We start from the raw sequence: 17,703 nt of genomic DNA, 5'->3' as shown, positions 1-17,703 counted from the left end.
GTGTATTTGTTGTTGCTTTTTTTTTTACTTACTTGTAAGAAAGTAATCCAAATGCGTCTTCCATCGCTTTACGACGCTTGAAAATAAACGCTTCAATTCTCCCAGTAAAACGAGAACACAGCGTTTCAAGAACGTTTTTGATTTATTTCCAAAAAAAAAAAATGAGTGTCACCACAGAAGATGGTACAAAGATTCAGTAATTAAAAAGCCTGTTTTTTTTTTTTTAAATGAAACCATATAAGTTGCACAAACAGACGAGAAGAGGACCAGAACGTCTGACTGATATATTTATTTACGTCTTTTAAAAGCCCTTAAGACACAGAGACTGTCTGGACAATGTTAAAAAAACAAAAACACCATTTTCAGAACAATGTTTCAGGACAAACAGGGAACAGGCCACTCCAGTAACAACACATTCAAAAAAAAACAAGAGACTAACTGATCACATTAGATATATACGGTTAGAAAAGTATACATATGCTGAGAACGTTCAGTTTATAAAATGAAATGTCACACATGTATTTACAAAACATATAGCCACCACACTCACAGTTACACTTTTAATAATAATAAAAAAAAGAATAATTTACATTACATAAGACACACATGAGTTATCAGGAAGTCAATAAACATTCAACAGAATAGAGAAAACCTCACGTATTTAATTAAATAGGAAACAAAAAACGGTCGGGTGACTCTTCTGAACTCACTGTGCAAATTCCTTTCAGTTTTGTCGGTCGTGAAGAAACGTCATATATCTACACTGTAAAGAAATGACTTACGCCTCGGCCGCGTCGGATAAAAAAAGTCCTCTATGTGATAAAGGAGTGCATACTTAAGATTTAAGTGCAAACACGTTGCTCCTCAATGCTGTGCATTAAAATCTGAGTTTTTGGCGGTTCATATATTCCTTTAAGCAGCAATAACCTTTCCTCGTAGTAAAATATCTGATAGAAATTCTTCTTATAGGTTATTATCTCCACGTCTAAAATGGAACCCACAGTTTGAATGGCCACTAATATTGCTTTGATGTAGTTAGAGCTTTAAAAAGCTTTTCCTTGGTAGTGCAGTTCCCCCCTGAAATGTCAGCTTATCTTCACCGATGGACGCTTCTTATCCTCTGCTGCCAGGCACTTTGTTCACTGTGGTCCTCAATTTTTAAGATATGTGAAGCGGAGTGTGGAGCTGTTACCTCTTAGCTGCCCTGACGCCGTCTGGTTTTTCTTTTTTTTTTGTAGTTTTTTTTTTTTTAACTTATGTTCTTGAGCGTGACGCGACCTCGGCGCTCAGGCGTCAGAGATGCAGTTCTGGATCTTGTCCATCCACAGCTGAGCGCTCGGCGCGTCGGACGCACAGAAGTTGTAGACTCGCTTGCTGGTCTTCAGCTGAGGGAGCAGCAGGAAACAAGTGTTACAAGCAAACGTGACAAAGACGACAAAAAGTAGATCAGCCATATAACCATTCTTATAGTTCGAACAGAAATTGGTGATTATTATGTTAAAATTAATATATAGAGGCTATAAGAAGAATGTGCAATATAGATTTTAGGTGTATTTTTTAAAGCCTGACTATGTGACCAATAAACACACAAACCCCCAGGATGTGTCTCCTGTCTACGTGACAGTTGTCAGAGAAAAAAGAAAAAATCCTCTCCATCTCCTTCTCCTCGATCCACACAGATTAACAGATTAGATACTTTAGTCTGCTGCTGTGACTCATGTGTGTGTGTATATCTGTGGCATGTTTTATTCTGAAGCAACACATTCATGTGACGTGAAAGTTCTTTTATTCTCCGTGTCATTATGTCTTATGTACATAAAGAGAAGAAAAGAAATATGTCACGAGAATAAAACCAGTTATAGGTCATGATGCTGTGGCTCAGCAAAGAACAGCAATGACGGAATATTTGTCACCTGACTGATCTGCTGTGATTGATGCTGAAATACAGTCACCTGTAAAAAAAACTTTTTAAATGCCAAAAAACATCAGGTGGAAGATCACGAACGCACATCAGCCGAACCAACCAGCTGATTATACAGCACTTAAATTCTGTGTGCTACCATGCAGAGATTAGACTGTATTCTAATGTAATTCCTGTGGTGCATTCACTGTCTTTCCTTCCTTTCCTCTCTCTCTCGCTCACTGTGTCCTCATGTTGCAGGTTGCAGGATCCAGATCCAGTTCCAGGCTATTATTGTTGTTGTTATTATTATTATTATATTTATTATTATTGTTATGGACCCTATTGAAACCATTAGTTATTCTTCTTCCTCCAAATGAATCACATTTTTGAGGCCCTGAACATACCCTAAAACTCACCAATTTTTGCAACCGCATCAGACCTGGTGAAAAATTATGTCTAAAAGTGGTTCAAGGAATGTGCGTCAAAAAATTAAAGTGGGCGGAGCCAATTATTATTATTATTATTATAATAATAATTATGCATATTCTTTGCTCTCCATGATGTTGTCTTTGTGCATTGAGATAATGTATGTTATGATAAAATTGAACTGAATTCCTTTAAATAACTGCAGGGGCAGATTCGTGTTTACTCACGTCAAAGAAAGCCTTTTCACTGATGTGTTTGGGAGCTCCTATGGTGGGCGTGGCGATCGTCACCGACTCCACCTCCGCCAGGTCGATGTGGCCTCTGCAGTTGGTGTCCTCCCCGGTGTCGTAGTACCTCAGCTGTGGCGACATCACAGTTTTTTAGACCTGGAAAAGCCTTTGTCCGCTCAGGGTGAATGTGTAAGCGTCGCTTTTGCTCACCTGGTGTTTTGTTATGTCCAATACAAACCAGCGAGGTTTCCAACCTTTCAGCAGAGCGCCACGTTTGTATAAAATCCCCTCGTAAGACCTGGGAAATAACACAAGAGCATTTTTGACGGAACGTACGAGGCTCATTAGAAACCCAAGAGACTGAATGTACCAGCGTTTGCTGTGAAGGGGGCAGGAGGACAAACTGTTCCCCCATATGTTCAGCACCGTTTGTACATTATGTTCCCATAGTGTGAGGAGGTTGTTGTGCCAGCGTATAGAACAGGGGCTTCTCTTATTTCACCTTGCTTAAGTAAATGTTTTTTGCTTACGTACGACGCAAACATCTGTCTCAGCAATTTACCCCGACTACTGCGAGATCTGCGACATCTGGAAATATTGAGGCCTAAGTGATCCGTCAGCAACTTTTCGTACAGAGACACGGAAGAACAACGTGTTTGTGAACACGATGGACTTTTGTCTTTTCTGTTGAAACATCCGTTTGTTGGACGAGCGCCGCAAAACAACAGATACGTTTATTTTGTACATAAAGTAGATTTTAATGACAGTCTGTCCGAGTCCAGATGTTTGTGCCAAGAATATGTACTTTGACCTCACAATAATTGTAAAATTACACAGCCATAGTTTAACAGAGAACAGACAATTCTCACAAACATGACCACAGCATACCACAGCATTGACTCATCTGCCCAAACTGGACTGGCCCCCCTGTGTGTGTGTGTGAGTCTGCGAGTGAATCGAATGTGGACTTCACATTTTGTCTCGGCACTCAGGAAGTTCACGGCCCACCTGTTCTCCTCGCTCTTGGGAGTGAACTGGTTGTAAAGTGTTGCAGCGCGGCGGTTGACGCCGTTGGACGTCGCGGTGGCGCTGCGGTCCTCGCCCAGCGCGCTGTCGGGCAGATGCAGCATGGAGTGGCGCTGGAAGGCCTGCAGGCTGGACGTGGGGATGAGGCCCGATATGGACACTGACTGTTTACAGAGCTGTGAACACACGTGTGGGGGAAAAACACAGGGTTTTACACAAAAAGCCACACACTTGGACAGATCTGAGCTCTGATTTCCACATTTATCAATACACAGTTGCTTCTCCGGCACATCCAAAAGATTCTCAGTGGGGTTAAGGTGTGGACTTAACATGAAAATGATGACTCATGCTCCCTGAACCATTCTGTCACAATTCTTAGCATCGTCATCTCGGAACGTGCCAAAAAAAGACCGTCGTTCAGTTTCTTAGGTAGTCAGCTGACCTCTTTTTTTTAAAGCACAATAAAGTGTTGAACCCAGATGTGACTAAAGCTGGGTATTAAACTGAAATGTGTTAAATTTCTGCACCTAATCTCATCAGTGTCAGTGAGCCAATAAGCACGCAGCATGGTGTTTGACTGAGATCTTACAGAGCTCATGATTGGCTGACCTTAGGCGTGCAAGAGGTTGGATGGAGCTCACTTTCCAGGAGAAGAAGAGGGCGGGGATTAACATTAGTGCTGACACAATAAATCTATTAATTGGTTTGAGGGTTTTTTTCATAATTAAAGAAAAGTTTTCTGATTTTTCAGCTTCTTAAATGTGAATATTTTCTGGTTCCTTTGCTCCATACAACAAATAAATAATTACAACTATATAGTTTTGGTTAGTGGACAAAAAATAAAAATTGACAACATCATCATTTCCAGGTTTGAAAGACATTGATTGACATTTTACACCATTTTCGGACTTTTTTTCAACCAAACGATTACTCGATTAATCGAGAGAATAATGGACAGATTAACCGAGAATGCAAATCATGTGTGTGTTTTGAGATGCTGGCGCTTGTTTAATAAATGAAGGTCGCTCGAGGAGATTTTTAAGTGCACGGATTAAACGTGAGAGTAGAAAGTTACTCCGTGTTCCGCTGTATAAAGAGAGCTAAAACCCTGGGCCTGACAAACTAAGGCAACCTCGTATCTTTATACTTAATTAAGCATAATTAAGTATAATTTTGTGTAGGATTATTTCTCGTGACACACATTTCCTTCCTGTTTGAGGTCCTCCTGAATGCTGATTCTGACTCTCTCCAGCGTTGTCTGCCATTTCTCCGGCGCCTGGCTCAGCTCGCCCTCCAGCTTGTGGATGTCCTGCGGAAAGAGAAGACGATGAACGTGACGTCAGCATCAGACAGGGATGAGACTCGATGAGAGTGAGGATGCTGTTGGTGTCAGACGAGCTCTTACGGCGAGGAGTTTGGTGATGGCGTCAGGCTGGGCGCGGCTCACGCTGCTGTAACACGGCCAGACGATCCTCCTCTTGCTGTTGGAGATCGTGTCGGCCTCCTCCGAGCTGTCGGGCCTCACAGCCGTCATGCGGCAGTCATACGACGGTCCAGTGGACAACGTCTCGTCTGTGAAGAAGTCCCATTTGTTCAGGCTGGGGATGCTGATGGAAGGCTTCAGGATCACCTACAACAACAGGAACACCAGCGAAGATTAGAAAGTCAAACTTAATACTTAATAGAGACCTACTCACACATTGTCTTTTGCTTTTTTTAAATACTGGAAAAGTAAAAATTGTTATTTTTAATAAACATGAGTTTATATTGATTTAAAAAAAAACAGTTTACTTAATATAATTGAAATTTAAACTGTAAAATACATGTGGAGCAATTCATGTATGACGCAGTATAAAAATATTATAAATAAAAAACCGCAGCAAGAACATTACTGAAATAAATCAAACACATTTCTATAAACTCATTAAGCTTGCATGTATGAGTGCATGATTGAGCTGTAGCTGAAGAGGGGGAAACACACTCACTTCACCCTCCGAGGGGTTGTACAGATAATTGAAGAAGATGGGACTCCTCCTGTGCATCCTGTTGATGCACTCCCACATACAAATTCCTCTCCGCGCCTGCTTGTCACCTTTATCGTCAAACAACAAGCCTGAAAACACACACACACACACACACAACACAGATGCTGCTGGAATTAAACACGTTTTACACTATAATTCATATTCAAGCAGAGACAGAGTATAACATAGAACTAAATCTCATGTTTTCCACACATTTATTCTTTAACTGCTGCTTAGAAAACTCACTTTATGTTTCCAGCTACAAATAAGAAAGTAAGTAAATAAGTAAGTGTTTTCAAATAAATTCAGTCTTTAAAGGTGCGTTGGGTAACATTTAGGTGGATTTATTGGCAGAAATTCAGGGACCATTTTGTCCTGCCAGGGTTTCAAGGTTTGAAGAAAAAGCTTACTATGCAAATTAATAATAACAATGTCACCCTTTCTGGTACGTGAAGGCCACCGTGTTTCCTTGAGTGACTGCAAGAGTTCTCTGTCATCAGTGCAGCCTCAAAAACCACGTTTTTATATCAATTTTTGAGCAGATTGAGCTGCACGTGTCAGCTGAATTCAAAATGTGTTTACGGTGCAAGAGAAAGAATAAAACGTATTACTTAAAGAGTGATGCGCCAGCCCACGACAGAAGCTGTTATTGTTACCCGCGCAGAAACATTGTTGACATCCCGTCATTGTTTGGCTCTGCATGTTCACAACATGCGAGGAGATGATATTCAAAATCCCTCTGGTTTAAACTGTCAAGGACACTGACCGTGTTCCAAGCGCTCGTAGTCGGAGTCCAGCAGGAAGTTCTTGAAGCGGTTAGAGATGTGATGATAGGCCAGGAATTTCAGATAATACTGATTAAACTCAAACTCCAGAGGATACTGCGCCAAGATCTGCAAAAAATAGACAGATACAGATTGTTCTTAACCGGGGAGAAAAGGGTCAGTGTGAGAGTGACAGCTGGACGGTGTCCTCGTGTTGCTGCTTTTACAGCCGTCCACTTCATTAGAAACGGGAAGGACAGTCTCCTGTCCATGTGGGGGCAAAGGTTGATGATATCATCAGCACCAGACACAATTCACACTGAGCCAGCAGGACTGCACCGCCATTGTTCCCGTCCACAGGACTGAGGTGGCCAATGACAGAGAAGTACTGAATATTTGAGGCCACCTGGGTCTACTGGCAAAAACAACAGCTGTTGTGGAGATGATGCACTTCTATTTTCAGCTCTTGTCCGAAACCCCCTGCCCCCACCCTGTTTATATTCCTCTAGACCCCAGAACCAACGCCAAACTGTCTCCGCTGCCAAGCCTGCACTTTCAAAAGACAAATGCAGAAAATATGTGTTGATGTAATTGCATGGGAGTGGGCCTGTTTGACCCCCAGAGACACGAAACAACCCATTACATCCTCTAAAGTTAGTATTTCAGAATGGACACAGCTCTCTGGATTTCAGCTGTACGAGACCCCCCTTCAGGAATTCCTGGAGACTCTCAATCCCCAGAGCTGCGATTTTCCACACGCAGCCCTAAACACGCACTGCATTGTGAAAGGATGCTGAAACACAACTGTGCAGTCAGCTCAGCGCCGATCGCCGGGTTCCTCGACCATCTGGGCAGCAGCTCTGCCGCAATAAACGCTCAAAATTGCATTTCCAGCACTGGGAGGTGCACAACTAAACCAAATGTATGGAAAATGACAGCTGAATTTCACACATTCTTCACCCTCAAGCCAGTTTGCTTTTGAGGAATGAGCTGAGCTCACGGCGATGCTATGAGTCACGCAGTGGAGGCAGAGTGGACAGAATCAGGTGCGAGGGTGGAGCTCACCTGGTGCACACAGTCCAGGAACTGCAGGAAGATGGGTGTGAAGCCGCTGCCCTGGCTGCTGGGACTCAGGTTGCTCCGCTGGCTGAACTTGTGGCCAAAGGACAGCCACTCCTTCTCCAGCAGCACCTGAAAACCCTCCAGGGTGCGGTAGAACGGGTCGCTCAGCAGCTGGACCAATGACACCACCTGCAGACAGCAACGGGAAAACGTCAGCTTCACATATACAGAAGCGGGGAAAGGACAATGCTCAGGAAATACGGAATATTTGCCATAAATATGTTTCGTCTCTTAAAAGACTTTAAAACCAGATTTAAAATCACAGATTTAAGTGTCAAAATGACTGGAATTTAAAGGTGAGGATATCAAATGACCATGAACTGTTGAGTGTTTTTTAAAATTCTTGTTTAAATTGCGACCATGTTGTTACTTACCTTGACATTTCTCGGTAAAATAAACTTGCAAGTTTATTCTAATGAAAGAAATGTACTTTATTTGAAGTGTTTTATTGAGGATTTCTTTTAATGACCACATTTAAGGATTTTATGTAAACTTCTCTTTCCAGCAATAATATATTAAAATGCACTCCTTGGCATCTAAAACCGTCACATTATTGTGCAACTTTAACTAAAAACAAAAATCAGTTTGTTTCAAACCACCGTCAAACTAAGCCCAGCCAGTTCCACACCCATCCCTTCCTGTGTGCAGTGACACTACTTTACTATCGAGACAGCAACATTGCTCGAGTAAAGTGAGCCGCAGATACAGTGCATCAGGTGTGACTGAAAACAACAAAGAAACACAGATGCCAGATTATATTTTGGAGGTTCTTCTTCTTCTTACATTGTGCTTAACTGATCATCTGCTATCAATAACATTTATATAACATCGCAGCAAAGTCTTCAGGCATATTTGAATTCCCTCCACTGAACACCGTTTGAGAAGCACTTGTCCACACATGCAACATGCTTGGCCCGCTTCCCCGTCCGTGTCTCCTCCAACACAGTTAATGAGCCTTGACGCGTGTGGAATGGAGCGGGAAAAACAGTTCATGGCTTCCCCCGTGGGTTTCTTTTTTTTTTTTCAAGAACATCCTGAAACAACCCCCCCCCCCCCCCCTCCCGCTTGCCCTTCACCTTGGCACTCAAATAAAACCCTCAGATTATTGTGAGATTACAGAAGACTGAGGAGTGGAGAGATGCAGAGGGTTAGACAGAGACAGGGTTTAGAAAGAAAGCAGACAGTTCTGCATCCTGTCTGCTGGGTGTCTATGGTCCATGGACAGAGGCAGGGGAGCCAGAGCATATGGAGCCCATTTGCCTGTGCTGGGTCGAGCAGGTCATGGCGTGATGGAGCTGGTGGCCCGTAGAGAGAGATGCTCCAGGCTGAACACGTGCCCGGCATACGGGATCCACAGAGCACACTCCTAATCAGCAACCCAGGGCTTCACCAACCACATAAACACATTTGAAGGATGAGCACTCGCAACCACAAACATGCACGTTTTGAGCGCGGGTCAGCACGGACAACAGAGTCGGAAACCGTGAACTCTCGTAATTGAAATCAGCAAAGAATCTGTGACGTGTGTTTTTTTTTTGAGACCTCGGGACACTGTGTACCGACGCAATGAAGGGGCTGAGCAGGAGGAGCAGGTGTGGCAGAGTGGGCCAGATTTATGATTCACACATGGCTCGGGCAGGAGGCTGAACAGATGCCACGGGCGTCTGCAGGGAGAGAATCTCATGCTGAAAACTGTCGTCGCAATCAAAGCCACATAATAACGATTTAAGTTATTTATCTCGGCTTTCGGTTTAGATATATGACACGAGACTGATGAAGGGCGACATCTGAACATCTTGTTGTGTTTTGTGCCCATAACGATGTTTAATCTCTGCATCTTCTTCCTACTCACGGCGGCGCTTTATTGTCGTGGATGAATGCGTCTCCTTTGATGCACGAGTAGTGTTTTTATCAAGTGCTATGATTACAAGGAGGGGAGGGGATTGTAACGAGGACACCCTGGGTCCTGGCCTTGCATCAGGGAAGCTGTGGTAACACACACTTAACAACCCCCCCGTTCTTCTTATGCCTTCATTAAAGGCTTACAGGTGCAGTGTCGGCATGAAGGATCAGTCTGCACACGTGTTAAGTGTTTACGATGCTGCCACCTTCGCTGCTGAGCGAGCATCCACACACGTGTAAATGTGTTCAAATTAAAATCGCGAGATAAATCATACAGAAGAAGAAACCACCCAGGCAAACTCGACACGAGTGACAGGAAGATTAGTTGCTCTGACTTTTCATTTTCTGGATAATTGTGAAAGTGGTCACTTCCCGTAAGGGATTCAAAAATGCTGCTGGCTCGCCAACATACAGTCCCAGTGATTTATACTGAAATGCCACAATCATTCCAGGACCTCATGACAAATTATTTTCTTATTTGAGACTCATCCAGTGAGTCTAGAGATATTTTTATGAGTCAGAATTTGAAAATCCCACCAATAAGCATATTTAAATAAGTGTAGAATCACTTAAAAATACCAACAGTTTGGGTCTTTGCAGCCTTGGAATGAGCTTTAACGTAAGGGCTGACATGTTACAGCAGCAACTTACAAAAGAGGAATAAGCTACATAGAAGAAGTCTTGGAAAGAACTCCACTTGATAGGAACAGTGGACTGATAGAGGGTGGAGTGATCCAAGTGCAGAAGGAGAGGGGCTAAAGGTAAGTGGTAGGAGAGAAGATGCTCTTGGAAGAGCTGAGTTTTTCAAGAGCTTCTTGAAGATAGACAGGGACGCCCCCTGCGCTGGTAGCACTCAGTGGGTTGTTCCATTCTGTTGAGGGGTAACATAAGCTTTCAGGAGAGCATTTAAGTCGGTGGGAGCATACCCGTGAAGCACTTTGTAGGCGAGCATCAGTGATTTGGATTTAATGGGGGCGGCTAAGGGTAACGAGTGGAGCTCAATGAACAGAGGGGGGTGACATGTGCCCTTTTAGGCTGACTCTTCAATCAGTGATGAACCAATTTACCCACATAATGCAGATGTTCACTGTTCAGAAAAATCACATCATGAAGATCTGTTGTCGTCCAATGTCTCCTCTACCCTCTGGTCTTGATATTGTGCCCGACTGCTTCTTCTCATCTGTGCATCGTGCTTGTGCGTTCACTTCTTGAAAGTACTTGTGAGTTGCTCTTACTTGTGTAGTAATATCCCAGCCGTCCTCCAGGCTGAGGAGAACAGATGAGCCGCTGTCCAGAAGCTCCACCAGAAACAGTGCCAGCTGCAGGATCTTGTGAATCTGCGGGGAATCAACACACACACACATCTTATGATTAATCCTCCCTGTGCATACAATACCATGTTTGGTCTACTGGTAATTACATGCAGAGTACTACTTGTTGCCCATTAAGTGCTTCCCACAGATAATCCTTTTCGACTGTGTATATTATGGTCAATGTAAGGACAAAGGCTGCAGAGGGTCAATCAGATAACCAGCCTGCTGTTATTCCATCGTTGTGAATCTGTTTCCCCTGGGAAACTGGCCTCGGACTGGATTTATCCATGATGTGAATCTAACAGAGAGGATGAGCAGGAAGGGTGGACCACTGGGTCGTTCTCACACACTCTTTTAAAGGGGGCATACATGTACGTCATCAAATGCTCCCTTTTATCTGTAGGGCACGATTTCTGTTTGACTTTTTGGTTTAGTCCTCTCACACAATAATGCAGCCTGGAGCACTTATATATATATATATATAAGCTGCAGCTACCTGTCAGAGAAGCTGCATGTTACCAAATCTAAAAAGCCTCAAAACCCTTCTAAAAAATGTCTAAAAGGAAAGGAATTCTGTTGCGGAGATGCATGCGGACTAACTGCAGAGAAGAACCTGAAGACAGATGCTGGTGTGGATATAAAACACTCGACATACACAGTGAGTGGATACTAGAATGTTTTTACAGCACATTATTGTTGCCTTGTCGTCTCCTCTCGTCATTTGTTGCTGACATTGACAGTGGAAACTAAACAATAAAAATAAAACAGATGATGGGACATGTGTTATGTGTATGTGAGTAAATGTGCACAAACACAATGTAACACCATGTGTAAGGGCAGGATTTGGATTGGAACTGCAGTTACCATTTTAAGCCTTTAACACCGAGCGCATCTCAGACGACACAAAGTAGCACAAGCGCACTTTGCATCACTTTTCTTCATTTCAAACTGTTAATATAGTATTTTAACTGTAAAGTGTAAATAACAGCTTAACTTTTATGGTTAAAATAAGCAAAAAAAACTTAAAGGGGTGTTATTGTTTTTTTGTCTTTTAAAAGCTGACTTTGACTCACTATGTTGCTGTTAATGTGCAAAACCGTGTCGTGTGTTTATTTCACCTGCAGGATCCACTCAGAGTCTTCCAGGGCTTTGAGGAAAGAGTCTTCAGAGTCGGATGAAGTGGCACTGGGAGCGCACGCCCTCAGCAGCTTTTTCAGCGCAGCTTTCACCTGCCGCGTGTCGGCAAACTCCACTGGCACCAGTTCACAGTTCAGAGAGGAGTCCACTCTCAAGCCCTGTCGACACAGAGACAGAGAGAGAGAGACAGAGAGAGAGACAGAGAGAGAGAGACAGCAGCAGTGGATCAGACGGTAAAAATACACCAGCTGTTACTCTGTTACTTCAAAGTTTGTGTTGCAGCACTGTTTATTTGTCCAGTTTCAGATATTATTTGGTTTCAGTCGTAAATACTGCGCTGTGCTGCCGATATGCAGCTAATAAAGAAATGTAAATTAGCCTAAAGACTACATATATGTATATATATACATATATATATATATATATATATATATATATATATATATATATATATATATATATGTATAAAGTAAGAGCCAGGAGACAGCAACGGAAATCATGGATACATTAAAGGTCATTTAAAGACATTTACACATATCTTTTACGTTTTTATTGTGTGTGTGTGTTTGGGATTTAATCTTTTAATTTTTTTTTACACACATTAAAGACTTTAGATGTGACATTCAGAAAAAACATCACCCCAGTTAAACATTTTTTCGATCAAAAGTTAAACCAACACACATTTCTAATCATTGAAATGCCGCACAATTAATGTGTAACAACGGTCTTAAAGACACACTGTGATCAGATTTAAGGTCAGTGTCGGTTCACACACTGTATCTAGTAAATGTTCACTGAATGTTCACTGGGTCAAATATTTTTATTTAAAAAGGAGAAAAGAGTGTGAACTTTAAAGATAACTAAAATGAATTAAATGATTCATTTGAACTTCTAGTCGTCGTGAGTTTATAGCAGAATAGTGGTTTTGCTTTGTTGTCTTTCTTACCCTTAGATGTGACTTTTCACCCAGGATGTAGAGGGCCGCCTGCCGTTTGAGGAGCTGAGCCTGCAGACCGCTGCTCCCTGCGGGGGGCGCCAGATCCTTCCCTGCAAGTCTGGCACCCACGTCTGTTGCCAGCGGATGCTGACTGAGTCTGCTGCTGGAGCGCAGGCTGGCCCACATGCCTGCAGAACACACACACACACACACAGATGCAAACAACAAGTCACATACACACATGTGAAGGTCTGTCCCGTTCAAAATGCCACTGATGTAGACAAGCTGTCAAACAATCACAAGACACAAGTAATGGCCAACACATGACATGCACGACTACAGTTCCATGCACAGCAGAACGACAGGGTTTATATAAACATCATCATCATTCCTTCAGTTCACTAACAAAGCTGTGGACTGTGCAGATCTGATGTGTCGAGATGTGAGAAGCAGAAGATGCAGAAGTCTAGATGCCAGTTCTCTGAAAACCGGCATGCAAATATTTTCAAAGAACATGAACAACTATGAGGAAGGACGCGGTTTTTCACAGTCATCATTTTCATCTCTTTTGAGTTTGAATACTTCTGACAAAATGGATTATAAACTCTGGCTTATATTGAAATATGATGATAAACATACACCCGCCGGCCACTCTATGAGGGAAACCTGTTCAACTGCTCGTTAACGCCGATATCTAATCAGCTAATCGCAATCGGACAAGCTGCTGTTCAATCTGAGCATCACTAAAGGTGATTTAAAGATATAATATGCAACATTTATGCATTCAAATATCTAAAAAGTATGATACTGATGTTCTACACTAGCCAAAATATTCCCACCACCCCATCCCCATACTATTCAAGGTAAAGGATCATGTGTATTTGGGCACCAGCCCCCCTGTGACCCTCATATGGAGGATAAAACGGTAGAGGATGGATGGATGTGTGTATTTGTCAGTAATGGATCACAATAAGTCACTGCTCTGCCGCTGAAGCTCTCCCCGTAAAGTGCCAACACACACGAAGACCAAACCAGACGATAAGATAGCCCATCTTACTAAAACTAGGTCATTTGTTATTGTTTGGATTTAGAAAGCCGTTACTACAGAAATGACATATTGTGCATTTAAGTGACACAATTAGAAACTCTAAAATCAACCGTAGTGGATGTTCGCCTCTGTATGTCGGCCCTGCGATGGACTGGCCTGTCCAGGGTGTACCCTGCCTTTGGCCCTGTGTCTTGAAATCACAGAAAGGCAAAATAAACACAAGTTAAAACCAAACTATACAGAAGATCCTCCTGTCAAGCCTTAAAGCAGATGAGCTGCAGCAGCAGGAGACCACAACGAATGCCACGGCTGCCTCTTTATTAGGTGTCCTCTCTTCCCTAATAAAGTAGCCAGTGAGTGTATAATGCATCCTCAGGCTGTTTTCATTATAGCAGAGCGTGACCAGCGGGACCACACTCTGTGTGTGTGTGTGTGTGTGTGTGTGTGATTCATAACTGGTCTGACACGTTAAACGGCTTCGCTTCCTCGTGTGTCTGGACCTGGCGCTTAACTGACCACAGTGAACCGTGCCGAGCCAACCCTGCAACAATGGAGAAGGCCACATGACAGCAGCCAATTTGGTTTGTGAAAAAACCCACAGCTCCCAGAAGAGCGGCCACAAAGTCAGCGATGATTAGTGCTGCGTCTCTCAAGGTCTTTGTGAACGTGGTGCAATGCAGTTGTTACTCGGTTAGTGAGCGAGAGGGAAGCGGGTGATGTGTTAGAGGAGAATGAGGATTGCGAGCGGCCGATTGACTCTACCTTGTTGATGGGTTCTCTCCTTACTGGCAGGTTTTTGGTTTGTGTGTGTGAATAGTTTATCTCTGTACTCAAGCACTGGCGTGGTTGTTTTTTGCACAGGTTGTAGAGAGAGGAGGAGGGGGGTGGGGGGGGGGGAGGGGCATGAAAAAGACACATCAGGTCAACATCGTCGGGACATCACCGCCTGCCCTGCTAACAACCACTCCAGAGACAGAGACAGAATCATGCAGATGAAGACGACGTTCAGACCCGGTATTGACTGCATCTGTCCTGAGTGACGCGATCACACACACACACACACACACTGATCTCACACCAGTGCAAGTGGGACTTTGATTTGCGGTCGGATCAGCGAGGACGGACGTTAATATCAGGTCTGAACGAGGCCGCAGAGTTACACTGATGAGGGTCAAAGGTTGAACTGGTCCATGAATGATTTGGAGAATGATTGTCTCAACATGCGTGAGTGCCTTTGTTCATGGTTATGACTTATGATGGACTTGAATCACAGCGTCTCAATGTTATTTGTTCTCCTCTGAGGTGAAGTTAAGTTAGGTTAAGTGCACTGCCAACACATTTTTCAAGGGTCACTTTCTGGAGCTTACTTTATTTGACATCTTTACGAGGGAGAGAGTAATTAAGGACAAAATATGATGCAGAAAATATTCACCAGTACGTCTTTGTCATCTTATCCTCTTTTAAATGTCAGTTTGACATCACGACGACACAGTAGATTCTGCTTTGATTTTATTAACTGAACAAAGACAACATTTGTAAGTGCCTTGATAATAAAAAGAAAGTGAACTGTACGCAGGATGATGTTGAGAAAACAAAACTCACTCACTAAATGAGGCATATAAAGAGCAATATTGCCTTACTTAAACTATTTTTGCTGGGGGTGAACTCATTAAAAAGAAACTAGTGTCAGAAATGAAAGAGAAATAACAACTTTTATAACAACAACAATAACAATATTATAGCAAATATGTCATGTTAATTATAATGAACTGATACTAAAAACTATAAAAACTTGACTCCTGGGTTCAAAAAGTCAAAGAATGTGTCAGTGTTTATTGTGTACTCTGCGTACAGTACAGTAATTATTACCAGACTAATACTCCTGCAGCCGGGATGATAAATGGAAGTGAAACTCATATCAGACCCTCATCTGACGGCCTGACTAACACCTCAGACAGATAAAGCGACACACCCACAGACACAGACGGTGTGTGCGCCGCTTAGAACTGATTGTTCTCTGTGCAGAGTTCAAATTCCCGTTTACACAGTCGTCAGAATGATGAATCAGCTGAACACCTCATTAAGTTACAGTAATGCTTATGTGCAGGGAAAAAAACTGCAGGTCACAAGAGGCCAAGCATTATACACACGCTTTATAGCTACAGTAAGAACAGGATCTTAAATCTGCATCTTCACTTTTTTCATTTATTGAAATATAATCCATCATTCCTAATGTCAAATAATATATATTTAACACCTGCAAAGGCAACAAAATATCTGAACGATATAGCAAGTGTATGATTTAATTGCAGTTATTCACATACTGATGACTGTGCAGTGAGATATTTGCATCCATCACCAAATTGTGGATTTAAAAAAAAGATATTTGGGGCATTTACTAAAATATAGACAATTTCAAATCTAGAATGTTTTACTGTGATTCAAATTTGACCTTTGCCTTCACCGGATGATGCCTACAGACCTGCTCAGAAGGAAACAGAAACAAAACACTCACCTCCGCGGGTAAAGCTGTTTGAGAATGGGATGTCTAAATGGACGGGAGCCATCTTTGTTATCCTGGAAGTCTTCCGTTCGCTGCCTGAAGACAAATTGTTAATGGGGGTGTCAGAGAGAGGAGATGGATGGACGAGGCTGTGACCCCCAGGTTGTCCTGTGATTCTTACATAACCCTTATTGGAACAGATTTCCTTCCAAATGCTATTATCAGAAACATTATTTGTCCCATGCAGTCTCTTTCTCTGTCACACACACACACAATAAGATAAGTATGTTCTGGTTTGCTGATGTGAGGGAAGAGAATGAGAAAATACAGAGCTGCAGAGAACAAAAATAAATGTGAAGAGCGCGGCTCTGCAGTTTTGCCTCTTTATCGGGAGCAGTGAACTCTACGTGGCCTCTTTTCCCTCGTAAACAAACTCAGCTTTTTTCTCTTTGTTTTTCCCACGGCAGCACCAAGGCCATCGCGGCGCATTTACATCAGGTAAGGCCACGGGAGACGGATGACATACAGTAGCTCTAGAGTTACACATTACATACACTCGTGACGTCCTGTAGTTAATGGACACTAAGATAATAAGTGGTGGCGAGTCTCATGCTGCATCCCACAAGGGAAGTTATTGTACTGTACATGCACATGTTCAAGGTCGGGTCTGATAGATTTGCAGATAAATAACACAAACATAAAAACAATTGGACAAAGACTTTTTCTCTTGCCCAACACCCAGTCTTTAATAAAAACGTCATTTATCTGTTCCATTTGCGGGCTCCCTGGTTCAGCTTAGTGCGAGACTTTGATGGCAGAGAATCAATATTAATGTTTTATTTATGTATCTGTGCTTCTCCTGTTTTGCTGCTAAATCATTATCAGAGATCTAAAAAGACTTAGAGCACACGGATGCTATTATTCTCAAATCGAAAACATCCAAACGAGACCAAAACAGTTATAAACAAGAGAGAACTGTGCGGGTTTCAGTGTGAGCGTGTACCTGGTGAGAGGCCTATGAGGGAGCGGTTGGACAGGGTGTTGTTCCCGTTCATTTTGAAGTAGACGGGGATGGAGTTGAGGATGGCTTGCAGGTACTTCTCTTGTTCGAGACTACTGGAGGACTCTGAGGATGAGGCAGGGGCTAAAGAAAGAGACGACACAGCCAGAGAATCACGATCAATCGCTGCTTTCAAAAATAAAGAAAACTGAGCTGCACAAACAGTCGAATCCAGCCAAATTCACACTGGATGATTTTTAGAGTTCTGCTAATGACGTGGTGCTAATCACCCCCTAATCTGCATGTGATCTGCAGTCGCCACGTGTGAAACGTTCATAGACGCGGCCCGAGAAGACTCGCCGACGCCT

General features: G+C 42.8%; 1 protein-coding gene across 2 annotated transcripts in view; it reads right to left on the bottom strand.

Moving 5' to 3' along the window:
* Positions 1-274: 274 nt before the first annotated feature.
* sbf2 (SET binding factor 2) overlaps positions 275-17,703 on the bottom strand; it is a 94,728-nt gene continuing 77,299 nt past the window's right edge. Inside the window, exons 28-42 of one of the 2 annotated variants that reach the window (XM_058628772.1) lie at positions 17,339-17,479; positions 16,348-16,431; positions 14,595-14,669; positions 12,794-12,972; positions 11,829-12,005; positions 10,633-10,734; positions 7,439-7,624; positions 6,376-6,502; positions 5,571-5,698; positions 4,991-5,215; positions 4,787-4,894; positions 3,568-3,761; positions 2,770-2,857; positions 2,557-2,688; positions 275-1,385 (exon numbers count right to left, since the gene is read on the bottom strand). In XM_058628772.1, coding sequence (XP_058484755.1) covers positions 1,287-1,385; positions 2,557-2,688; positions 2,770-2,857; positions 3,568-3,761; positions 4,787-4,894; positions 4,991-5,215; positions 5,571-5,698; positions 6,376-6,502; positions 7,439-7,624; positions 10,633-10,734; positions 11,829-12,005; positions 12,794-12,972; positions 14,595-14,669; positions 16,348-16,431; positions 17,339-17,479 — 2,045 coding nt within the window. In that variant the 3' untranslated portion in view covers positions 275-1,286. The remainder of the gene's footprint in view (positions 1,386-2,556; positions 2,689-2,769; positions 2,858-3,567; positions 3,762-4,786; positions 4,895-4,990; positions 5,216-5,570; positions 5,699-6,375; positions 6,503-7,438; positions 7,625-10,632; positions 10,735-11,828; positions 12,006-12,793; positions 12,973-14,594; positions 14,670-16,347; positions 16,432-17,338; positions 17,480-17,703) is intronic. The other variant, XM_058628773.1, reaches the window with a different exon arrangement.

Source organism: Solea solea, chromosome 5 (genome assembly GCF_958295425.1).
Source record: "Solea solea chromosome 5, fSolSol10.1, whole genome shotgun sequence".
In the NCBI taxonomy this organism is placed as follows: Eukaryota; Metazoa; Chordata; class Actinopteri; order Pleuronectiformes; family Soleidae; genus Solea; species Solea solea.
The sequence above is the reverse complement of the archived record's forward strand: the minus strand, read 5'-3'. Positions and strand labels throughout refer to the sequence as shown.